General features: G+C 36.3%; 1 protein-coding gene across 2 annotated transcripts; it reads left to right on the top strand.

The window, feature by feature from the left end:
• Positions 1 to 2,245: 2,245 nt before the first annotated feature.
• Positions 2,246 to 23,328, top strand: LOC137960088 (pumilio homolog 23-like). 2 transcript variants are annotated; one of them, XM_068807562.1, is made up of 11 exons: positions 2,246 to 2,355; positions 4,913 to 5,205; positions 12,218 to 12,581; positions 12,878 to 13,183; positions 15,101 to 15,268; positions 15,617 to 15,760; positions 19,703 to 19,822; positions 20,805 to 20,984; positions 21,378 to 21,526; positions 21,709 to 21,891; positions 22,623 to 23,328. In XM_068807562.1, the coding sequence occupies exons 2-11, from the start codon at positions 4,949 to 4,951 to the stop codon at positions 23,077 to 23,079; spliced, it is 2,328 nt and encodes a 775-aa protein (XP_068663663.1). In that variant the 5' UTR covers positions 2,246 to 2,355; positions 4,913 to 4,948; the 3' UTR covers positions 23,080 to 23,328. The 2 variants fall into 2 exon arrangements, with proteins under 2 accessions (XP_068663663.1, XP_068663664.1); XM_068807563.1 differs by lacking the exon at positions 2,246 to 2,355 and adding an exon at positions 2,790 to 2,858.
• The last annotated feature ends 164 nt before the right edge of the window (positions 23,329 to 23,492 follow it).

Genomic DNA, 23,492 nt, shown 5'->3' with positions numbered 1-23,492 from the left:
ATCTCTGGTTTATCTTCCTGTCAGTTATCGGATAAGATCATTGTTGTATTTATCACTTGTTGTAAGTATCTCTTCTGTTAAAGATTAACGCTTGGGTTAATCTTATCATTGTAAACTGTATAAAATAACACTCTTAATCAATACAAACCCTCTTATCATTGTTAATTTTAACTTTGTCTAATGTTTGGGTCAAGTGGAGTTTCTAAACACTCAACTTAACCTCGAGCCATATTTTTAAGAACTCAACTTTACCCCGAACCCTTAACCTTAAACCCCTACTCCTAATTTGACAAAAAAAAAAAAGGCTAAGAAAAGGAACTAGATCCACCTGTTTTCCCACCCTAATTTGACAAATATTTTGTGTGTTGTATTTTTGTATATAGAATTGTAATTTTTTTATATTAAATAAGTGATTGAGTTATATTTGTATTATTTTTATTTTTATTATTACGATGTTTGTGTAGTACACTGTGTAATACGATGTTTGTATAATTATATCATATTTAGATATTATAGAATTATAAATTTAATAATATAAAAGTAAGTATTTATTTAATTTTTATATTTAATATATTTTTTATATTAACTAATATTAATTTATTTTTCTAAAAGTAAGATATATCAAAATATTTTATTTAATAAATAATTTATTGCACTTTACACCACACTTTCCATTGTGCACACTAACACAAACAAGTACTTCACATACTACACTTTCCATTGCGCACACTAACGCAAAACATGTATTTTACCTTCCCTCTCACTTTCCCTAAGGAAATTACTTTACATGCCCTCTCACTTTCCCCTGAACTTACAAATTACTTCACATTCACCATCACTTTCCCCTAACTTACATTGTGCGCTAACCCCCCTAAGGGGGGGTTAGTCCACAATAAAGTGGAATGAATTCCCCCCACATTATCTAGTTCATAAAAAAAATGGCGTTAGTGTAGAAAGACTTGAATTGAAGTGAGATTACACCATTTCATTCGCTCAGGAAAAAATGGGGGAAAGCTGACGGGCGTTGCTTCTTCCCCCCCTCCCCACCACCACCACTATTCTACCCTCCCTCTCCTCGGCCTTCGTCTCCCAACGATCTCTGCTCCCTCCGTGATCGTTCAACAAAGTGTTTTTTTTTCTCCTCCCTCTTCCCCCATCCCCATCGGCCGTCCTCCCTCTCCTCTCCCTCTCGACCTCCGTCGCAGAGCACGGGAGGCTGAGCCTCTGTCGGAGAGCCCATCGGCCTCCCTATTTTCTCCCTCTCGGCATACCGTCGGAGCGTTGCCGTTGCCCACTGGCTTGCCGTTGAGGAAGACGAAGATGATGTTTATTTTTCCTAAGTTAGGAAAAATTAAACCATCGTCATAATTGGTTTAATTATCCAATTAATTAAACCATTAGTTTTTATTTTTTTGTTAATATATTATTAATTAATAATATGTAAAATATATATTATGTTATTGATAAATTAATATATTTATTTATTTATTATGTATTTTTTGTATTAAAATAGTGAGTTTTAATGTTAAACTATATCTTATGTTATTAGAAAATAATTTATTTATTTATTACATTCACTTATGTTATTTTTAACTTTTTTATTTATTTTAAATAATTTATTATAGTCACAAGTAATTAGTATATTAATTTATAATAAATTTTAATAATTAATTGGTTTAATTATCCAATTTTTATAATTAATTAAACCATTAGGTTTATTTATTATATTCTCTTGTGTTATTTTTTAATTTTTTTATTAATTTTGTATAATTTATTCTAATTACACGTAATTATTGTTTTAATTTAGAATAAATTATAATCATTAAGTAATATAATATAGGTTTTCATTAATTAGGATATTAATATATTATAATACTACACGTTAAATCACTTATAAGTGTAGTAATCACGTTTATTTTTGTTAATTACATGTTTAGGTATATGTTCTATTTAAGTATATTATAAAAGGTTACTCATTTTTTTCTTTATATCATATTTTTTATTTGGGGACACTAACACTAAAATTTATTTTCCAGCTACTTGAACTCGTCTATATTGACACCTAAACATGAGTTGAAGTTGAGGGTTTAGGTATATGTTCTATTGAAGTTGAAATAATTCATTTTACTTCAATTCAATTATTTACTGCAATTCATATATTCAAGTTTATTGTGGACTAACCATAAAAGAAAAACAAAAACGCGCAGAAAATTATATCTAGCTTCACCGTTTTCCCGGACGCCTCTTCTCCTCTAGGAGTTCCTTCACTGAGCGGGAAGAAGTGCTTCCCTCGACTCGCCGTTTCCGAGGAGCATCCCTCGCCTGCTGTTCCTCCGTGATTTCTCCGGCTTACAGGTAGGTCCCCCCTCCCCTTTCTCTCTAATTTCTCCTCTCCGACATAGTACTAGCATAAACTTGAGACATCATATGCCCATAAACACCTAAATCGTCTTATTTCGCTATTCTTCTTCATTGGTAACGGACAAGTATCTACCGGGAGTCTGCCTATATGTTTGGGATGAGGGCGGAACGTATGAGTGGGGCATATGACGTGCCTTCATTGCAAAGACTCAAATAGTGCAAATGTTGATGCAGCCAATATAATTAAGACGAAAAATGCTCTCTTATTTATTTTTGCTGTCGTAGTCATTGGTGATATTATTGTTGTTAAGATATTATACCAGTGGGTACGTAGGAAATGTGTTTCAGATTCTAAATTATGCCTGTTGACTATATCGTTTCTTTTTCTCCTTGGCAGGTAGTAGTACAACACAATTTGATGTCTTCTTTTCTTTGACAACTTGTTTGCATTCCCAGATGAATTAAGAACTCTTAAGTCCTGGCTTGCAGAGGAAAAGGTAGCACTTGCAATGTTGCATAGAGAGAGAGAGAGAAAGGGGGGATGCTACTATGGTTCATAACTAGTTCCATCTATTCCCATGTTTTTATTTTTTTACTTCTTTTTGAGGCTGAGAAAATTGATTGCATTAAGACAGCTCCTGAGGGATAGGAGATACAAAGAGAAAATATATAAAAAAAGATGCAAATTGAAAAAGAAGCGGGCTTCAAAGAGGAAGTGAGGTTTTAATAGTCAGGTGCAGCCAAGGAGCCCCTTTATCCTTGATCAAGAGGGGGCTTCTAGGAGTGTGCGCCATGAAATGCCATGTTTTTACATTGATTCTTGATCTTATCAAAATAAATAAAGAAACGGCTAGTTGGGCAATTGCTCCATTGGCCCAACTAATGACAACAATTGAGTCCCCTTCCATGAGTAAGGGGTGAAGAATCTTTTTATGTAGAGTTGGAAGCCTTGATGGAGGCCATGAATTCCACAACAGGTGTCTCTCCCCGACTGAAGAGAACAAGTAAACAAGAAGGGTATTATTCGAAGAGTCCTTGACAATGCCTCCCCTACTTGTATGACTCAAGTTGCCCAACAAGTTGCCCTTGAAGTTTAATTTCAGTCTCCGTACCAAAGGAGGGAGCCAAACGGCGAGGTAGGGAATGGTATAGTTTGAGGATCCGTGATTGGAGAGGGAGAGAGAGAGTGAGAGGGAGGGGGGGATATGCTACCATGCTTCAGTTCCATAAGTTCCCATCTTAATGTTTTTATTTTATTTTTTATAACACTGAGAAAATAGGTTCCATTAAGAAAGCTCTCAAGGAGGAGGAGATACAAAGAGGTGCTCTCTAATTTCTTTTTATGAGCAATGTAGGAAGATGGGAAGTCTCATGGAAATTGCTTATCCAGAAAAGAGCACAGAGTATTGTGGCTTCAGTAATACTCCTGATATACTTCTTTTAGCCTTCAAAAGCATGTCAGTTTCTTGCTTTCCAAATACTCCAAATAATTATAGCAAGAGATAGCATCCAAAAGTTTTTCCCAATTTTACCTGTGGGGTAAAGGTTGTTTGAACAAGTAAAAAGCAAAGTCAGGAGGGAAGTGGTATTGAAGACCAAACTTAAGAAAGAAAGTTCTCCAAATTGCCCCAAGATAGGACAATGAAGGGAGAGATTATGTACAATTTTGCGGTGCTTGCCATAGAACTTGCAAGTTTTATCTTCAACAGAGTGGCCTCTCCTGTAAATCTAATCCACCATGAGGATTGTATCTTTTGCTGCACGCCAGAGGACGTGCATGACGCCTAGGGGGGAAGGGATGCTCTAGGTTATGGCTGGCAGATCCTTTTGCTTATCATCAAAGTCACATTTGAAAGCATATTAGGAGGTGACTGTGTCTGACCTTGAGTCATCACGCTTCTAGATCATGACGTTTTCTCTTGAACCTCTGGTGTAGATGTTTTTTAACAGGGATACGAGTTTTTTGGTTTCGAGCTTGCCATTATCTCAATCTTTTCTTAAATTTAATTTTGAGGTGCGCATGTTGTTTATAATGTGATATCAATTCTTCACCGATACACCCTGGAATCTGGCTAACAGGAATGGTGGAAATGCCTTAGTTGGGCATTGTTCTTAAAATTTTCTTTTCAATTCTTTATGCATTCCAACATCTCTTCTATTTTCTCCTTAATATTAAACCAGAGAAAGGAAACTACATTTCTTTTCTTTCTCTTTCTTCTGTTTCCTCTCCCCTTCCTTTTCTACATTAAACAAAAGTACATTCCCTTGATAAAAATATGTCACCCTGGAATGAACATTCTATTCTACATGCAGGTGATTTACTTTCTATTTAAACCTTACCTCAGTCTTTTCTATACTCAATTAAATATGGTCTACCCTCATGTCTGTGGCAAACTATTATGGTCTTATTTGTTACCATTCAGTTGAAAGGCTAACCATAATTTAAGAATGACGCCAGAGCACATTCTACTGATAGAGTTTTCCTTCTTAATATGGGTATGTTCAGCAAGTAGTTCTTTTTCACAGTAAAAAATTGTTGTTTATTTTTTAGGATTTATTACAAGGAGGTTGCATTGTGACTGCATATATGACTTGTTTTGGTTCGAAAGCTCTACAAAGTAGAAAGGCTAAAGGAGTAGAAAGTGCTATATTGGAGATGAATCAGATGGAAAGGGTTGATTATTTGTCTAAGCAGACTAGGAGAAAACATGGGAAGAACAGAAGACCTAAGAAAGAGTTTGACACTCCGCATGGACATGGATGTAAGAGAAGTCCCTCTGTAAAGTCTGCTGCAAACTTTGAGAAGGCTCAGAAAGCCTCCACGCATGAAAAGCCACAACTCAGGTTTGGAGTTTTAAAGTTGTTCTTCATATTTTGGACATATGTGTGGCATACTCGCTATTATGATTTGGCTTTTGGATTTGGCACTTTCTAGGTTTATGATGGAGTTTGAATTTAGTTTTTTTCTTCATTTGCAATCCCCAATATTTGAGGTCTGTTGGTTTGAATGTCTTGCTATTGTATTTTGTACATTTTTAAGTGTTTTGTGTTTATTTATCAATCATGCGACCAAAGTTTCAAAAGTTGACTTCTCAAAAGATTTAGAAAAAAGATTCCAACTAAGCAGGTGTCTTTATGTGCACCAACAAATTGAGTTTCTATCTTTCTATAAAAATGTGTTGATAGGCAAAACAAACTTTCTTATGTTAAGCATTGTTAAATCTTTTGAGGGTGGATTAATATCTGCTTTGTGCAGAGAAACTTCTAGTACAAACTTTGTCAATTCTGAATTTTGCCCTTGAATGTTGAAATTTTTGCTTGTAATATGGAACAAAAGAAAGAAAAAATAAATCTGAAGTTAAAGAAGGTGTTTGCTCAAGGAGTGCAGTTAGTAGACTTGTTTCACTAAAACTTCATCAATATGTTTGGATTGTTAACTATAATACTTTATCCGGAAGATTTGTTGCTTTGGAATCCAAGCCAGAAAGGCCCTTCCTGCTTCTTTATAATCAGGGTTTAAGTGAAATTTTACAATAGGACAAAAATGACCCTCAATACTCAAAGTTACATATTTTCTAAAATACATGCCTAAATTGAATGAAAATTTAACTAGAGATAAAATAAGACATTCTCTATCTAATAACCATACTATAAGAGAAAAATGTAATATTGAAATTCTAAGAAATGACCAAAATACCCCTGAACTTGTATTTTAACACTCCCCCTCAAGCTAGAGAGTAGATATCAAACAATCCCAGCTTGTCACTAAAGGATACATGTTCACGTCTCTCCAAAGGCTTGGTAAATATATCTCCCAATTGTTCTGAAGACTTTACATAAGGAGTTACCTCCTTCCCTTGCATAACTGCATCTCTAATGAAGTGGCAATCAACCTTTATATGTTTTGTTCTCTCATGGAATACAGGGTTGCTGGCAATAAAAATGGCTGCCTAGTTATCACAATTCATGACCATAAGTCAGGTAACATAAAACCAAACTCAAGAAACACAAACTTAATCCACATAAGCTCACTAACTATATGAATTATTGCTCGATACTCGGCCTTTTGCATTGGACCTAGCCACAACTGTCTGTTTCTTACTTTTCCAACTTATCAGGTTGCCTCCAACAAAACAACAGTAGCCTGATGTAGAACGTCTATCCATCTTACATCCAGCATAATCGGCATCAGAATACCCAAGTACATCAATTTTCCCATTATGAGTATTCAGAAGACCTTTTCCAGGTGCACCCTTCAAGTACTTCAAAATCCTTTGAGCAATTTCTAAATGGACTTTTTGAGGATTTTCCATGAACTGGCTCACAACTCCCACAACAAATGAAATATCTGGTCTGGTAACTGTAGCATATATCGGTTTACCTACTAACCGTCGGTATTGAGTTTTATCCTCGAGTGTAGGACCATGGGTGTCATGTAGATTATGATTAACTTCCATGGGGGTGTTTATAGGTTTAGCATCTAATAAACCATACTCCTGTAACATATCCAATATATATTTTTTCTGAAAAAAGATTAATACCTCGCTTACTACGAGCGACTTCAATGCCAAGGAAATACTTGAGAGAGCCCAAATCCTTTGTCTGGAAATGTGTGGCCAGATATTGTTTAACTTCTGTAATACTATCAAGATCATTACCAGATAACACAATGTCATTTACATAGACAACCAAAACCACCATACCAGTCTTCCTTTTAAGTAGGAGCATAGAATGATCACAATGACTCCTATAGAACGCAAATTGTAGTGCCACATCACTAAACTTCTCAAACTAGGCCTGTGGACTTTGTTTAAGTCCATAAATAGTCTTCTGCAGCTTACACACCTTTTCTGTCTCCCCCTGAGCAACATACCTAGGAGGTTGGGCCATATACACTTCCTCATGTAGATCACCATATAAAAAGGCATTCTTCACATCGAGTTGAAAGAGAGGCCAACCCTTATTAACAACCACAAATATTAAGATACGTACCGAAGTAAGTCGGGCCACAAGAGAGAATGTCTCAAAGACATCAACTCCAAAATTTTGCGTATACCCTTTCGCTACCAGTCGAGCTTTGTACCGTTCAATAGAGCCATCAACATTATATTTGATAGTATAAACCCAACGACACCCACAATAGTTGCTCTTGCAGGTGGATCACATAGATTCTATGTTCACCGAGACACCAAAGCACTCATCTCATCATCTATATCTTGTTTCCATTTTGGAGAGCACAAGACTTCCTGCACTGAACGAGGTATATGGGAAGTAGACAATGACATAGGAAAGTACTTGAAGGATGGGGATAAAAAATCAAGTGACACATATTTCAATATCGGATGAGAAGTACAAGACCGTTTACCTTGTCATAGACTAATAGGCGGGTCCAAATCAGAGACAACAGGATCTGCAGGCAATGAGGAAGTTGGTGGATCATGAGAAGAGAGCTCTGTAGAGGTAACTGCTGGAGGCACTGCAGGAGTAGGAGAGCGATGGTTGTAAACACGAAGAGGCAATGAGGAACTCGATGACGCTGGTACATCCAAAACTGCAATAGGAACAGGACAGTCTGAAGGAGATTCAGGTGATACAGGAAGCTTAGTAGATGATAAAAAAATATGGAGTATGTTCAAAAAAGGTCACATCGGCTGACACATGTTTTCCGTCAAATAGGATCATAACATTTGTACCCTTTTTGTTGAAGAGAATATCCCAAAAAACACATTTGACAGACCGAGGTGACAACTTATCGACCGAAGTTCCAAGCATATGAACAAAACAAGTACATCCAAAAATACGAGGAACCACACCAAATAATTTACAATTGGGTTTTAAAACCTGAAGTGGAACTTGACCACTTAAAACAGTTGAGGGCATACAATTAACCAAGTAGCACGAAGTTAAAACTACATCTCCCCAAAAAGATTTAGGAATATTCATATGCAATAATAGTGTCCTTGTAACCTCAAGGAGATGTCTATTTTTACGTTCAACCACCCCATTTTGTTGTGGTGTGTAAGGGCAGGATGTTTAATGGGTAATACCATGAGAATCACAAAATATTGAAAATTAATGGTTAAGATATTCCAAACCATTGTCAGTACGAAGTACATGAACACATGCACCAAATTGATTTTTTATTTCATTGAAAATTTTGAGGAATACATCAAATACTTCGAATTTCTCCCGTAGGAGATACACCCAAGTGACTCTACTGAAATCATCAATGAATGACACAAAATACTTAAAACCAAATGGGCTAGGAACTCGACAGGATCCCATACATCAGAGTGGACTAATTCAAACTACTTGGTGCTTTGACTAGAACTAACTGGAAAACTGTAGCGACGATGCTTTCCTAGCTGACAGGATTCGCAATCAAATAAAATATTGGCTGGCAAAGAAAGAAAAGACTAACGCAACTTAGCTGGTGAGGGATGTCCCAAGCGCATATGTCGCAAGTAAGAAGAATCTGTAGTAGTGAGAGCTACAGCTTGAGAAACGGATACATCATCCAACATGTAGAGCCCTCCCTTCTCATGTCCTGAACCAATCGTCCTATTCGTCTGCAAGTCCTGGAAAACACAAGAAGTAGGATAAAAGGTTACTGAACAGTTTAAGGTTTTAGTTATATGACTCACAGACAGGAGATTAACTTGGAACATTGTGTACAAATAACACAAAATCTAAGGATATTTGTGGTGTAGTGCGAACTATACCATCTCCTTGAATGGGAGAGGTGAATCCATTACCTAAAGTAACTCGACGATCTGAATGAGATGGACTAATGGACTGAAATAGTTAGGGCATACTTGACATGTGTGTAGAGGCTCTTGATTCAATGATCCAAGAGGGGGAATGAGACACATTTAGTGCATTCATACCTGTACTAGCCATCGTGGTACTCGCTGAGGAAGAAGGAGGAGTCTCGGTAGTTTGAGAAGTAGTAGATGAAGCAATTGCTGTAATAATTGCTGAATTTCCTCATACGATCCAGTGTGTGAGGAGGTGTTCTTATCTGTGACTATAGAATTGGCCTAGGTAGGTTAACCAAATTTGTCCCAGCATTTCTTAGAAATATGATTAGTCCTACCACAATAAACACATTTTCGATCCCCCCGATCATTTCGGCCACGACCACGAGTTGTGTAAGAGCGACCTTTACCTCTATTATTACCACCATGAAACTGACCGTCGGGCTTACCAGTAGAAGATTGAAGGTTAAGAGCAGCTGCTTCTGAGAGGGCTTTACTTGACTCATTCTTATTTACAATTGCACTTTCCGCTCGAAGAACTCTGTTAAAAGCTTGCTCAAGAGTGGTCACATCCTCATTAACCAACAATTGGGCTCTAATAGCATCATACTCATGTCCCAAAACATAAAAAAACAGGGCTACTTAAATCTGATTTTCTTTCTTACGGATGTCTTCAACCTTCGTAGTAAAAGGATGAAATGTACTAATCTCCTATAGTACTCCCCTCATCTCAGTGAAATAATCTATCATTGATCTACCTCCACGTTTCATATTAAAGAACTTCACATATAACTCATAGATCCTTCATAAATTACTTTCTTTAGACAAAATGGAAGCCAATGTAGTCCACATTGCCTTAGCAGTATTGCAACTCAAGATCTGATCACTAAATCTATATTCCATACTATTGACCACCCAGGTCATTACTATATTATCTTCTCCCACCTAATCTTCAGTAATAGGTACCGGGGTATCATCATTTATATATTTTGCCATTTTTCTGGCCCTCAAATACATCAAAACTGATCTAGACCAGTTTACATAATTCGATCCATTCAACTGGATCGTAGTTATCTGAATAGACTGAGAGAATTTCACATTTGAGCTCTCAGCAGTCCTTTGGACAGCAACCCGTGTACTGGAATCAGCCATTAAATATCACCAAACACCACAATTCAGTACACTGGAACATCAATTAACGTAAGAGTAACACTTTCCCCAAATTTCAATATTTGCGTAGTCAAGTGGGCCCCACACCGAATTCAATTAGGGCAATGCAGCACCCAATTCATTCAATTTAGAACCAATAGTGATCAATTCTAGCAATTGAGACCATAAATCAATGAAAGAATGACCTAATTGCAAGAAATCAAGATGGCGTAGGCTATATGGATGTTGATGCAAACATTAGGTTGATGACGCAGGCAGATTTGAGAAATTTCCTCAAATTGGGATCATTAAACACTTCTAAATCCCAGCATTCAGTCAAATAGAAGCAGTAATCATTAGCCATTACGCTAAGATAGGCAGAAAAAGGGAAAAAATGAAAATTTTACCCTACCAGTCCAAAAATGTGGGGAAAACCTTCAAAGAGATTGCTAAAAATGGAGAGAAGATCCACAAAATTCAAATAAACTTGTCCAAGACTTGTGTTACTGCTTTGATACCATGAAAAATAGGTGATTTGGGGAGAAAATGGATTTCTGGAAGAGAGGCAGCTTTGCTGCCTTGGAATCCAAGCCAGAAAGGCCTTTCTTGCTTATTTATAATCAGGGTTTAAGTGAAATTTTACAATAGGACAAAAATGCCCCTCAATACTCTAAATTACATATCTCTCAAAATACATGTCTAAATTGAATGAAAATTTAACTAGAGATAAAATAAGACATTCTCTATCTAATAGCCATACAATAAGAGAAAAATGTAATATTGAAAATCACCAAAATACCCCTGAACTTGTATTTTAACAATCGGCAAAACAAACTTTCATATTTTAAGCATGTTAAATCTTTTGAGGCTGGATTAATATCTGCTTTGTGCAGAGAAACTTCTAGTACAAACTTTGTATTCTGAATTTTGCCCTTGAATGATGAAATCTTTGCATGTAATATGGAACAAAAGAAAGAAAAAATAAATCTGAAGTTAAAGAAGGTGTTTGCTCGAGGAGTAGACTTGTTTCTGGGAGCAACTAAAACTTCATCAATATGTTTGGCATTGTTAACTACAATACTTTATCTGATGATACATGTAGAGTTACTTACATGCATGTTATAACTTTTTATAATATGTATACCTAATGAACTACCTGCTTTATGGTTAGAAAAGTTGAACTAGAATATTTAAGCAGATTAGTTTTTATTGATTATAAAGGATGTTCTGTAAGAATTCGGTAGGCTTGTCGACTTGTTAAAATAGAGTTTTGACTATACACATGCAGATGTTGCTTTGTTTGCAGACATATTAGGACATGCATAAACAAAGTTAAAAGATGGACCATAAAAGAAAAAAAAAAAAACTGAACCCCTTGTCCAATAATTACCTTGCTTATTTGAGTTGTCAGACTTTTAAGTGGTTATATATTGGTCATTTTTAAAATGGTCTAGATATAGGTAGTAGGAATCAGTAGGGTGGCAGAATGAATGTTATCTGGTGTTGACTTTTATCACATTGTGCCATGCATGGTAGCTTTCCTGGTCTGTGATGATTATCTTTAGTACCCTTTAGTCGAAAACTACTTCTTTGTCAAGAGTACTGGAACCTCTAGTTTTTAAGCCATTAAGTGTTCATGATGAGTCTGATCTCTCTATAGTTTTTGTGATTTCTTTCATCTGGATGTATGACGTGTATAAGTTATTGAGATTCGCATGATGTAACCATTCTGCATTTTGTTCTTATCAATCAGTCTACAATTTGACATGATGTTAATATTTTTTAGAATGAACTTATTTCTGAATACAATGTTCTATTTCTCCTTAGGTTTTTGTGTTCAATATGTTTATATATAGTGATGGAGCTTTTCTTTTATTTCCTTGCATGCATAAGTCTTTGACAATAGTGATTTTATTTTGAGATTAATTAAAAAAGGTGAACTCATGTAGGAAAAGAGTTGATCCGGAGACAGTCAAGTACTTTTCAGACATTGCAAATCTTTTTGAAAGTGGTGGCATTGAGTTAGAAGAAAGATCCTTCATATGTGGAAATGCCTTGGAAGAAACTAAGGGAAAGGAGTTGGAGCTTGCAACAGACAAAATAATAAGTCACACATTGCAAACTCTGCTTGAAGGATGTGATGTAGACAAGCTTTGTGGGTTCCTCCACAGTTGTGCAAAGGTGTTTCCACTAATTGCGGTGGATAAATCAGGTTCTCATGTGGCTGAAACAGCTCTGAAGTCATTAGCAATCCATCTTCAAGATAAAGAGACCCACAAAATTATTGAAGAGACTTTAACTAAGATTTGCCAGGTACATCTCTTTATTATAAGATCACTGCAAAAACTTACCTATCCCCCTGTAAATCTCTTATCTGCACCGTGTGGAGGGTTACAGACGCGAGATGAACTCTCTGGACAATGAATAAATGAGCAGAAGAGTGACTGCCATTTTAAATAGTCACTGCCTCGTCCTTATTCAGTTACTATAATTCAATAACAATGTGATCAGCCTGATTTCAAAAATGGTCTAGTTACTGAAGTCTTTTGTCTGAGTGATGACTTACATGTATTTTCTTAGCTTACTGGCATCTTCCATCATCTGGACAGGGGATCGTGCTAAAGCCAGTTGATGTGATGTGTAGCAGCTATGGCTCGCATGTCCTCCGCAGTCTTCTTTGCCTTTGTAAGGGCATACCAGTGGACTCTTTGCAGGATTATCACTCTAGTAAAACTTCAACTGTTTTAGCGGAGCGGTTAAAGATTAATTTTTCTCACTCGGGTGGAAATCAGTTAGAACACCTTCAGCAAGCATATCCTAAATTATCAAAGTTTCTAACTGAAGAGATCTTAAAATGTGCTGAGGAAGACCTCTCCACCATGCAAGTTAACAAGTACAGCAGTTTTGTTCTGCAGGTATTTTTTTTGTATTATAAGTGGCTAAGAGTTTCAGGGTTAGGGAACATGCTTCAAGCATTCATCTGTGTGTGTGTGTGTGTGTGTGTGTGCGTGTTGTGTGTGCATCTTTGCCACTTTGTCTGAGTCTTGACTAAACCATCTTTATAAGATTACAAAAACATTATTGAATACTATTTATATTATACTTTTAAGTACCCTTGAGTTTATCCCCAATTAGAGGATCTAATTTTTGCATCTAAGAAAATTTATAAAAGTAAGCCACACAATTAATACCAGATAATGTAAATTTGTTGTCAAAAAGTTGTCTTTTAAGTGATCAAAGCCAGAAGAGCATTTAGTTTCAGCTCCAGTTAGATACCATAATATTTGGATGGAAAAAATGTTTGATTAGATTAAACTTTAATAAACGCCAGTGTAATTTTATGCTTCTTAAAACATTACTAGCATACCTGTTTAAAGAAGTATAGATTATATCAATGGGTCATTTTTTTAATTTCTTAATATTTTTATATTTATCTTTTTTTTTTGACATTTACGTAATTATTTTTTGCATAAATTTAGGAATCATATCCTTCCAAGAGTGTGTTTTTATACTTCTTAAAATTCACTAGTGTATCTATTAAAAGTAATGCACATTATATCAATGGATCATTTTTTAGTTTCTTTAAAAAATTTATATTTTCTATTTTTTTGACTTTTTCTAATGATGTTTTGGATAATATTTGAGATACATGTTTTTTCTATAAATCTCAGCTGAATTGTCTTGAATTTTTGAAACCCGAAAGGGTACAAAAGACCTTGTTAGTTGAGGTTTTTTTTTTTTTTGAAAAATATTTCTCTCTGATATAATTGGTGTGCCTTTTTCGAACATGCTTGATTGCTGTATTATGTACTTCTTAAAATTTACTAGTGTATCTATTAAAAGTAGTATACATTATATTAACAAGTTGTTTTTTAATTTATTTAATATTTAATATTTTCTGATTTTTGTCATTTTCTTGAACTTGTTTTGGGTAAAATTTGATAGAAATGTTTTGTATATACATCTTGACAGAGATGTCTCAGGTTTTTGAAACCCCGATAGGGTACCAAAGACCTATTTACACAGCTAAGCTCAATTGTGTTCTTTTTTCTTCACAGTCTCGGATATAGTTGGTGTGCCTTTTTCAAACATGCTTGATCAATGTGAATTCCTTGCAATTGTATGTCCCTCCATCGGCTCAACTTGCACTTCATATTAATACCTTGTACTGATACAGTTGAGAATGTCGGAGCCTACCTGGGGATATTGGCCTCTCAATTTTGAACAGCTGGCTTATGCACATGCTAAGATGCTGTGATTAGTCATACAGCATAATCTTTAGATGATTTTCCATCTATCACTAATAATATTGGATGATTTCCCCATTTGACAGACAGTGGTTGGATGCGTAATGACTACAGGAAAATTGCTGAGATGTTTGATTTGTGTTGTAATCATACACTTAGATGTGATTGTGTGTTTGGATTCTCTTGCTAAGGAGGGTATCAATCTTCAACACCTTGTTGTAGGGCATAATATGCCCCTTTAGATTTCTTTGTTTCTGTTCTAGGGGGCTTTCTGTTCCCTCTCCCTTTTGTTGCTTTGCTTCTTCATCCTTTTTTTTTTGAAAGAAGATGTATAAGCTATATAAAAAGATGAAGATTACAATACCTTGCTAAACAGGGCCTCCCTCCACAACATGGTATTGGAGAGAGACGCCTAATTTAGCCTGAGCATCAGCTAAATGATTAGCATTTGCTTCTTCATCCTTAAAAAGATGATACTTTTGGAACTTGCTCCTCCGTTTGTTTGTTGGTGGTTAGGTTACTAGGATATGTGCATTGCATTTGCTATGTTGAGTTTTCTTGAACCGATCTTCCTAATCTTTGCAGGTTGCCTTAAAACTATTAGTGGGAGATGATGAAGGGTTATCTCGTGCAATACATATTCTTCTTGGTAGCACTGAAGAAAATTTATTTAAGGGAAAGCTTGCTGACATTGCTGAAGTTCACAAAATTATGGAGTTACTAAAGGATACTGCCTATAGTCATTTGATGGAGGTTATGCTCATCCATATTCTTTATCTTTTGCTTTTAAAAAAAGAAAAAATTATGTCTCTGAATCATTTTCTAGAATGCATGAATTTTGTGTGTTCCAGATTTTGAGATTATTGAAGGAAAATACCTCCAGTGTTAGTTGGTTTCAACTGTTGTATATCATTGTCTATTTATTTTCTTTGAAGTTAATAAATATTGAGACTTGGGCTTTTGGCTCAATGGTCACATAGGGTGGTTTTTAGTGTGAATGTGTGATCTTGGGTTCAAGTATCACCAGGGGTATGTGGTATGTGTGTGTGTGTAATCAACATTCGAAAAAATAATAATAAATGTCCATTGTGAATTTTTCAGGTTATTTTGGAAGTATCTCCTGAAGCCTTATACAATGAAATTCTGACAAAAATTTTCAAGGGGTCACTATTTGAAATATCATCTCATCCCTGTGGTAGCTTTGTGGTTCAAGCATTAGTTTCTTCTGCAAAATGCCAAGGTCAAGTACGTGTAGTGAACTAAATAATTTCTTTTCATTTTCCTAGTCTAAGTTCATTTCTGTGCCTTTTTCCATGAGGTATACTGACTATTGTGAATTTAATTTGGATGTATGCTATGAATCTTATCACCGCTTTCTTTTAGTTAATTGGTCTATGAATTGCTCTCATGTCTTGTGATATTCTAAAAGACTTTAATGTTCATTGGATTTTAGCTTTTTTATTTTATAACAATAAGAAAAATGATTCCATTAAGATAGCTTTTGAGAGAGAGAGAAAACTAAAAGTACAGTGCAAACATGAGGAAACAAAACACCAAAGCTGCACCCTGAAGGAAGTGCCAGGCTAAAGTCAAAGAGGAAGAGAGGTTCCTACAGCTAGTTACTATTTGGGAACCTTTTCTCTAGGCAAGGTGTTTGCAATGTTGTTAGCACTTCTAAGGGTATGCTGCCAAGAAACATCCAGATTTTTACATAAATCTTCTACTTCATTTACATAGATTAAAAAATGTCCTAGTTTTTTTTCTTTTTTCCACAGGCCTAACTGATGGTCATTGTACAGTCTCCTTCCATGACTATAAGGAGGTAGAAATATGTCCCACATAGAGTCTAACGCTCTCCAGAAAGGCCCTTAACTCTGTCATAACAGCATCTTTAAAGCCGAATGGAGTAGATTAAACAAGGAGGATAGTTTTGAGGAGTCTCTGTTCACGTCAAGCCCTCTAGTTGGATCCATGTTGTCCCTTGAGCTCCCATCAAAATTAAGCTTTATCCTACTTCCAAGCAAAAGATTACAGGTAACAAGGTTTGGGATGGTGTGGTCCACAGAATTGATTATTTGCCTGCAGTTTCGTCTAATGAGAGCACTTTTAATAGGCCATTTAACTAGAAGTGTTGGTTGGATGCATTTAAAATGCAACTCATGTGCATCATAAGGTGATAGCTGCTAGGTGACCCATTGACAATCTGGTCTGAGTAGTTTTTTTTTGTGGTCAAAAGTGTATAACTATTTGTAAACTAGGAATTTATTTGCAGGAGTTATAGAGACTAACAACAGAATTACATAAAATCACAACTTGTTTTCCCAAATGGAGCGAATTCCTTTGTAACTCGAGAAAGGAATGAAGGACAACAAAGCCACTAAAACACCAAATATGTCAGGATCACACCAACTATCTTTAATTGCTCCTCATTATGGCAGCAAATTGTTTTTCTTAAGGTGCTTGTGATAACAAAATTGCAATTTAGAGGAATATGAGCTGGGGTTTTAGGAGGAGCCAAGCATAAAATGCATCAGAACTTTATTGGGAAGGCAAAGTTTTGGTTGAAGATCTCCCTGAGGGTGTGAAATTCCAGACAACTTCATCTACCCCATTGATGTGATATTGGTAACATCAACCTATCCTTCTTTTAACCAATTGATAGCCACTAGAGAATCCCTTCAACAACCTTGGAGAGTGTCCTTCAGGATTCTCAAACCATTATCTAAATGTTGAGAGCTCACCAATGTGGAATCAGCAACTCCCCAAGGGCCCAAGAAGGAGAGTAGCCCTCTCCACCCCCCCCCCCCCCCCCCCCCCCCCCCCCATAACCTGCCAGCCCTGGGTTCCCTAAGAAGCTCCCATCGAAGTTGAGTTTGAAACATCTGTTGGGCCGAGGAGACCATTGTTGCAGGGAGGAGTGCTTACAGACACAAAATCTTGCAATCATCTTCAAGTTCTGCCTCATGTAACCACCATCAAACTTCCTGAACTCCTTAAAGGAGCACCCAAGAAACAATGTTGCTAATAATCGATGGGAGAGACCTGCCAACTGGGAAGAATGACCTTGGAAGTGCCTTTGATTGTGGTCAAGCCAGATCATCCAAGGGACAAATGCGGTACAAATTTTGAGCAACTAGCTTAGGTAAGGCAAGCCCAAGAGTTTGAACAACCAGCTCAGAGATTCATACTACCAAATGGAAATTCAAAAGAGAGAAAGGAATGTACTCGAGTTTTTATTACTTGGTCTGCTATTTTTGACCAAATGAGTGGCTTACAAGGCTTGGTCACACTTGCCCTTTGGGGTTTCTCTCTTAATAAACTTCTCATCTTCATCAGAAAGCCACAGTTTGATTATAAGTATCAGCCATCTGATGGTTATGGACACTTTTAGAGATTCTCTAGAACCCTTTGCAACTCTGGGGTTCACAAGAACCATCTACACACATACACTATGACCTTCGTTTAGATGTGATGATTTGCAGCAAATTTCAGATGGTGCTCAAGTGGCATCCTGTACAGGACTCTGTAACTGGTACAAGACTATGTAACTGTAGTAATCCCATGTTCACATTTGTGAGCTAACTTGGGTTCTTTGGTCAGTCTGTAGGCCTCTGAAGTTGGACCCAGTGACAAAAGGTTGTAGATGTTGTGCATCACTCTGCCAACCCCTTTTGAGCCCCGATTCAGTAAAAAAGTAGTCAAAGATTGTTTGAGGAATCAGGCTGGTGTTTGATGATAGTGAGAAGTATAGTCATACCACAATTGGTTATGCTTTTTGATAGTAGAGTCCATGATGGCCATAACAATTTCAAATTTTAATTTGAAATTGCTAATCTTCACTTTCAAATGGATCAGAGAGTAAGGAAGTTATCAATACTGCACATTATGTGGATATGGTATTGAAAGTATTGAACATTTGCTATTATTTTACCATTTTATTGACAAGTCTGGAATGCTTTCACATTAAAATTTGGTTTTCGTTTATGTTCCCCCTGTTTCTTGCTGCATTGCCTGTGCAATCATCTATGGTCCCTTGGGGAAAGATTGAGAAAATTTTCTAAAAATTTTCAATTGCTGCAATTTTTTTAAATCTTTGGAAAAAAACACAATAGGTGAATCTTTCAGAACATGCAAAAAATCATTGGTGGTGTCAATGAGGCAGTCACGCAATGTATTCTTTTTTACGATAACAAATTTAATGAGACTTGCCATTTGCATTGCTTCCTCATTAGAAATAATTGGAAAAGAGTAATCTCCTTTTCCTTCCAGCCAATTCCTACTCCCACTTCTTGATCTCCACCCCTCATGGTTCTCTTAAATTACACTTTGATTGTAGTTCTCGTGGCAATCCCAGGCTGGCTAGTAGAGGTAGTGCTATGTGAGACTCTATAGGTAATATCTTTCTTGTGTTTTCTACTCCCTTTAGCTTGTGTGATTCTACAGTGGCAGAGCTGAGAGCTCTTCTTCAGGGTTTGAAGATTTACTCAACTAATTTTTTTGCACTGCTTACAATTGAAGGGAGTTTATCAGTTCTGATTAGTTGGGCTTCAGGGAAATTTTTATTGTGTTTTGATGAAATCTTTTACATCTCATGTACCATGTGTATCTCTGGGTGTCACACTCCAAGAAGTGCTAATAGACTGGGAGATTCTTTGGTTAGGGAGGCTGCTTCTCAACAGCATCTTGTTGTCAGCAATTCCTTTCCCGTTTGACTTATATTTTGGTTATGTTTTTTGTTTTTTATTTGTTTTCAGCTACTGTTCTTTTCTTATGATGTAATTTATCCTTTTATGGAGCTTCCTTAATGAAATCTCATTTCTCATTGTTCCCAAAAAAAAAAGATTGGCAAGGCTCTTTTGAGCTACTTTTCTTGCAAAATCCAATTACTACTGCATATTTTTGTTTGCAATTCATTAGTAGTGTCCTCTTGGTTACTCTAAATAATTATGTTTTGGTATTGCTTATTTTTATGTCCAAAGTAGGAACCTACCATTTTATGGACCTTTTGTTGTGAATGTCATGGTTGAGTTTTTGTGGTAGTAACATGTCACAGACTTCATGAATGAACATTTATTTTGTTCTGCAACTTTAGTTGCATCAGTTTGTCTCATTTGTCAGAAATTTTGGGCAGTTTTACTTGGTTTCCTGTAGAATTGATGAATTTTTTTTTAATCATTTCATATGCAGGTGGAATTAATCTGGGAAGAACTTGGTCCTAAAATGAAGAAACTTCTTGAACTTGGAAAATCAGGGGTTGTTGCTTCCCTCCTTGCTGCATGTCAACGGCTTCATATACTTGAACAGAAGGTTCTTATTGTTTACCATTTTTTCTCCTATAATTCTTTATATTTATTTTTCAGGTTTTCCTGTAATAACTGTTTTACGCTGCTAGCTTTTCTGTTTGTTGAGCCATTTAGAGGGGATCCAAGACTTATTTTCACATGGGCTCGTTACTACTCATCTCACATGATGGACCATTGCATATTACAGATGACATGTGTCCAACATGTCACATGACGGACCACTGCATGTTACAATTGACAAGTGTTAAACATCTCGATTGATGGACAACTGCATGTTATAATTGACAACTGTTAAACATGTTTGTCCATGTAGTTTGCTAATGCAATAGGCTTTATTTAAGTGATACTTCTTCACTGAACCTGATTCTTGAACCCAATACCTCATACTACAAACCTTCACCTCGCCATATGTCCATTGAGGTAAAGGTCTGACCACAATCTTGATTTCCTTTATCGTCCACTATGCTGCTTAATGTTATAAAAGTACCCAAAATAGAGGGGGATTCGAGCATAGAGTATGATGGTCAGTTTTATGTAGGATTCTCCTAACAGTTGGAGCGTCATATCTCAAAGTGTGTATTGTGGTGGAGAGTTGATTCTCAATGAAATCATAGTTACTTGCTCCATGATTCTGTGGAAGATATTGAGGCCAATTTTGGTCAGTTGTTTGGAGAATTGACCCAACTACACTATAATATGAAAGTAAATTCAAGACCAGGTCTTTTCTGTGAGTGTTATGTATGTTCCATGTTTTAAGCTTGAGCATGGGGGAGAGACTTGATGGATAGAAGTCCCACCATTCTGTGGCCTATAAGTGGAAAGTGTTATAATGGTTGTATAGTCTCATATTTTGGGCTTAAAGATACTGAGCTTATTAGCTGGGGATCAGTTTCCTAACTTCAGCTAATTATTTTGCACGTAACTAGCTTAACTTGAACAACCATTATTGTTCTTCTCTGTCTTAATTCTATTTGGTCATTTTACAGGCCTGTCAATCCCTAGTGGCTTCAGTTAGTTCTGGATCTGACTCCAGCATTGTTCCACGAATACTTTTTCTGGAAAGGTACTTTGGCTGTACTGACAAAGATAGCTGGAAATGGGCAGAGGGTGACAAGATGCACACCCTGGGCTGTTTGATGTTGCAAACAATTTGCAGATGTTCAAGTGTATGTTCTTTCTAAATTTTTTTGCTTTGATTGAAATAAAAAATAAGTGAGTTTTTCCACTTGATAATTAACTACTTGGATGTTTCCTTTCTGACTGATTTTTTATTTTCGTTTTTCTGCTTTTCCTGGTTATGCAAATGATGAGCCTTCATCAGGGCTACTGCTTCTAAGCTCCAAAATTTTCTTTAACAGGCTCTAAAAATTTCTTATTCCCAAACTGTTTGTTCTCAGTATGTTATATTTTTGTTTTCTACTTCTAATTTATTCATTTGTTTTCATAGATATTCTTTCATCAAAATTTTTGTTTGCTTAGGTGTTCTCATTTTTATCCTAAAAAAATACAGTAATATGACTAGTACACCATATATTTGGTATTTTCTTCTTATCTATCAGGATATGATCCAACCATACATTGCGAGTGTGACAGCTATGGAATCTGAACACATCTTTGAGATGGCAAAAGATGCTGGAGGAGGACGTGTTTTGGAGGCGTTTCTTTCTTCTGATGCTTCTGTTAAACAGAAGCAAAATGTAATTGTGAAGTAAGTTATGACTCTCCCTTCTGGGTCAATTTACTGAGTTCTGTTTGTTGCAATCCTTTTTCTAGTCTCTTCAAATGAATTGTGTTTATCCTAATGTGTTAATGCTTTTTCCTCTTTTTAGGTAGCGTGTTAATGTTTTTTCTTCTTTTAGGTAATGTGTTAACAGTTTTTCCTCTTTTTAGGCTTAGAGGCCATTTTGGGGAACTTTCAATGCATCCTTCTGGTTCATTTACAGTTGAAAAGTGCTTTACATCTGCTAAATTATCTCACAAAGAGATTATTGTATCTGAGTTGGTAAATGTGCAAGCTGAGCTATCCAAGACAAAGCATGGACCCTACCTGTTTAAAAAGCTAGATGTTGATGGGTAAGTGGAAAGACACTTGTTCCTGTAAATGTTACTGCTTATTGTCTTTTCATTCTCTTGAGTGGAAAAGAGGGAAAATTTGGTTTCAGTGCTTTCAATGGTCAGTTGTCGTGCATAAAGGTTTGTATGAATTACATAACTGAAGTAGATAACATGGTAACATCTGATGCAAAAGAAACTGACTTTGAGTTGATATTTTACATGATATTTGGTCTGCATTTAGTCTGAATTTATATTGCTTGCACATTATTTTGTGGAGTGGCTATTATTCTATAAAGAAAAAATCCATAAAGTTTTCCAACCAACTCTTTCGATGTCATCATTAAAGCCCTGTCTGGGAAGTGCAAAAGATGTAGAGAACGGAAGGAACTGTCAATGTCGTCGTTAAAGCCCTATCTGTGCTTTTTGCATTAGCTATATGAATCCTCTGTTGTTATGCTTAATCATTTACTGATTTTATAATTAGATTCACCGCCTTCTTCAAGTTTTTTCATACTATTTTGTCCATGTCATTTCTGGCTCTTTGGGCCCTCAATGAGCTTGAGAGAAACTCTGGTGAAATAGAACAATGATCTTTTGTCACTGGAACCCACTTTTTCTTTTAAGAATAAACTTGGCCTGGTTAAATTGAGCTACTTGGCTAGCCTCTGCTTTTATTTGTGAGTTCCTCACACATTGTTCTGTTGTAATTGGTCTGAGACGTTTTTTTTTTTTTCCTATAACTTAAACAGGTTTGTAAAACGGCCAGAACAATGGAAGTCAAGGCAAACATCTAAACAAATGGTCTACAAAGAGTTTTTATCTGCATTTGGTTCACAAAAGAAATCAGAGGAAAGCATCCATGCTGCTGCTCCTTCCAGTGCTTCATCAAAGGCAAACCTTAAGCAGATAAGGAAAGAGATCAACCAGTCTCTTCTGAATCCTACATCAAACTTTGGATATCCTTCATGGAATCACCAGATGAGAGGAAAGGCCGCTTCTGTTACAGCAGCCAAGGATTTCAACAGCGGAAAAGTTTCAAAAAGCAGCTCCTTTGTAAGCTTCATTAGTAGAAAACCCAAAGGGAAATCTTTCCTGGGTACTGACGTAGATTCTCAAAGGGCTGAGAACACTGGCAGCAAAAGTAAGAAGAGGCATAAACAGAATGATGGGTCATCAAGTCCGTTCCTGAAGAAGCAGAGAAGGTAATTAATTCTCCGTTTGTTTTGCCACAGTTTGGGGACTTCCAACCGGCCCTCATCTGGTTTTTATGGAACGGAGGACTGATGATTTGACATGGGAATTAGTAGATCTTGTAAGTTACTAACTGAAAGCAGTTCATATCAAGTAATTTCGTGTGGTGTTTTAAGAAGTTCAGAATCGTTTTTCTCAGACGATAAGACTCATCTTTTTTCTTTTTTCTAATTGTTATGGGTAACCTCGAACTTTTCTTCCAAACCGATTCCAAATCCAATACGTTTTACACTGGATTTCCCACTTTTCAAACTTTCAACGGTCCAAGAAGGTGTGTTAATAAATTCAATTCTTTCCTACCAACATAAGGTTAATAAGTTTTGTTCATTTGCTTCGGAAGCTGCTCCTCCCTCTTCATTGTTTTGTCA

This window comes from Aristolochia californica, unplaced genomic scaffold (assembly GCF_029961685.1).
Source record: "Aristolochia californica isolate CCGP_79_NKW_82.1479 unplaced genomic scaffold, dmAriCali1.0.hap1 SCAF_3, whole genome shotgun sequence".
Classification (NCBI taxonomy): domain Eukaryota; kingdom Viridiplantae; phylum Streptophyta; class Magnoliopsida; order Piperales; family Aristolochiaceae; genus Aristolochia; species Aristolochia californica.
The sequence above is the reverse complement of the archived record's forward strand: the minus strand, read 5'-3'. Positions and strand labels throughout refer to the sequence as shown.

What these genes read in the sequence shown, in the direction of transcription:
- LOC137960088 (XM_068807562.1), top strand. Translation starts at nt 4,949, where the DNA reads ATGACTTGTTTTGGTTCGAAAGCTCTACAAAGTAGAAAGGCTAAAGGA. An exon ending in CATGAAAAGCCACAACTCAG is followed by an intron (nt 5,206 to 12,217) that starts GTTTGGAGTTTT and finishes GAACTCATGTAG; the next exon opens with GAAAAGAGTTGATCCGGAGA. An exon ending in CTTTAACTAAGATTTGCCAG is followed by an intron (nt 12,582 to 12,877) that starts GTACATCTCTTT and finishes TCATCTGGACAG; the next exon opens with GGGATCGTGCTAAAGCCAGT.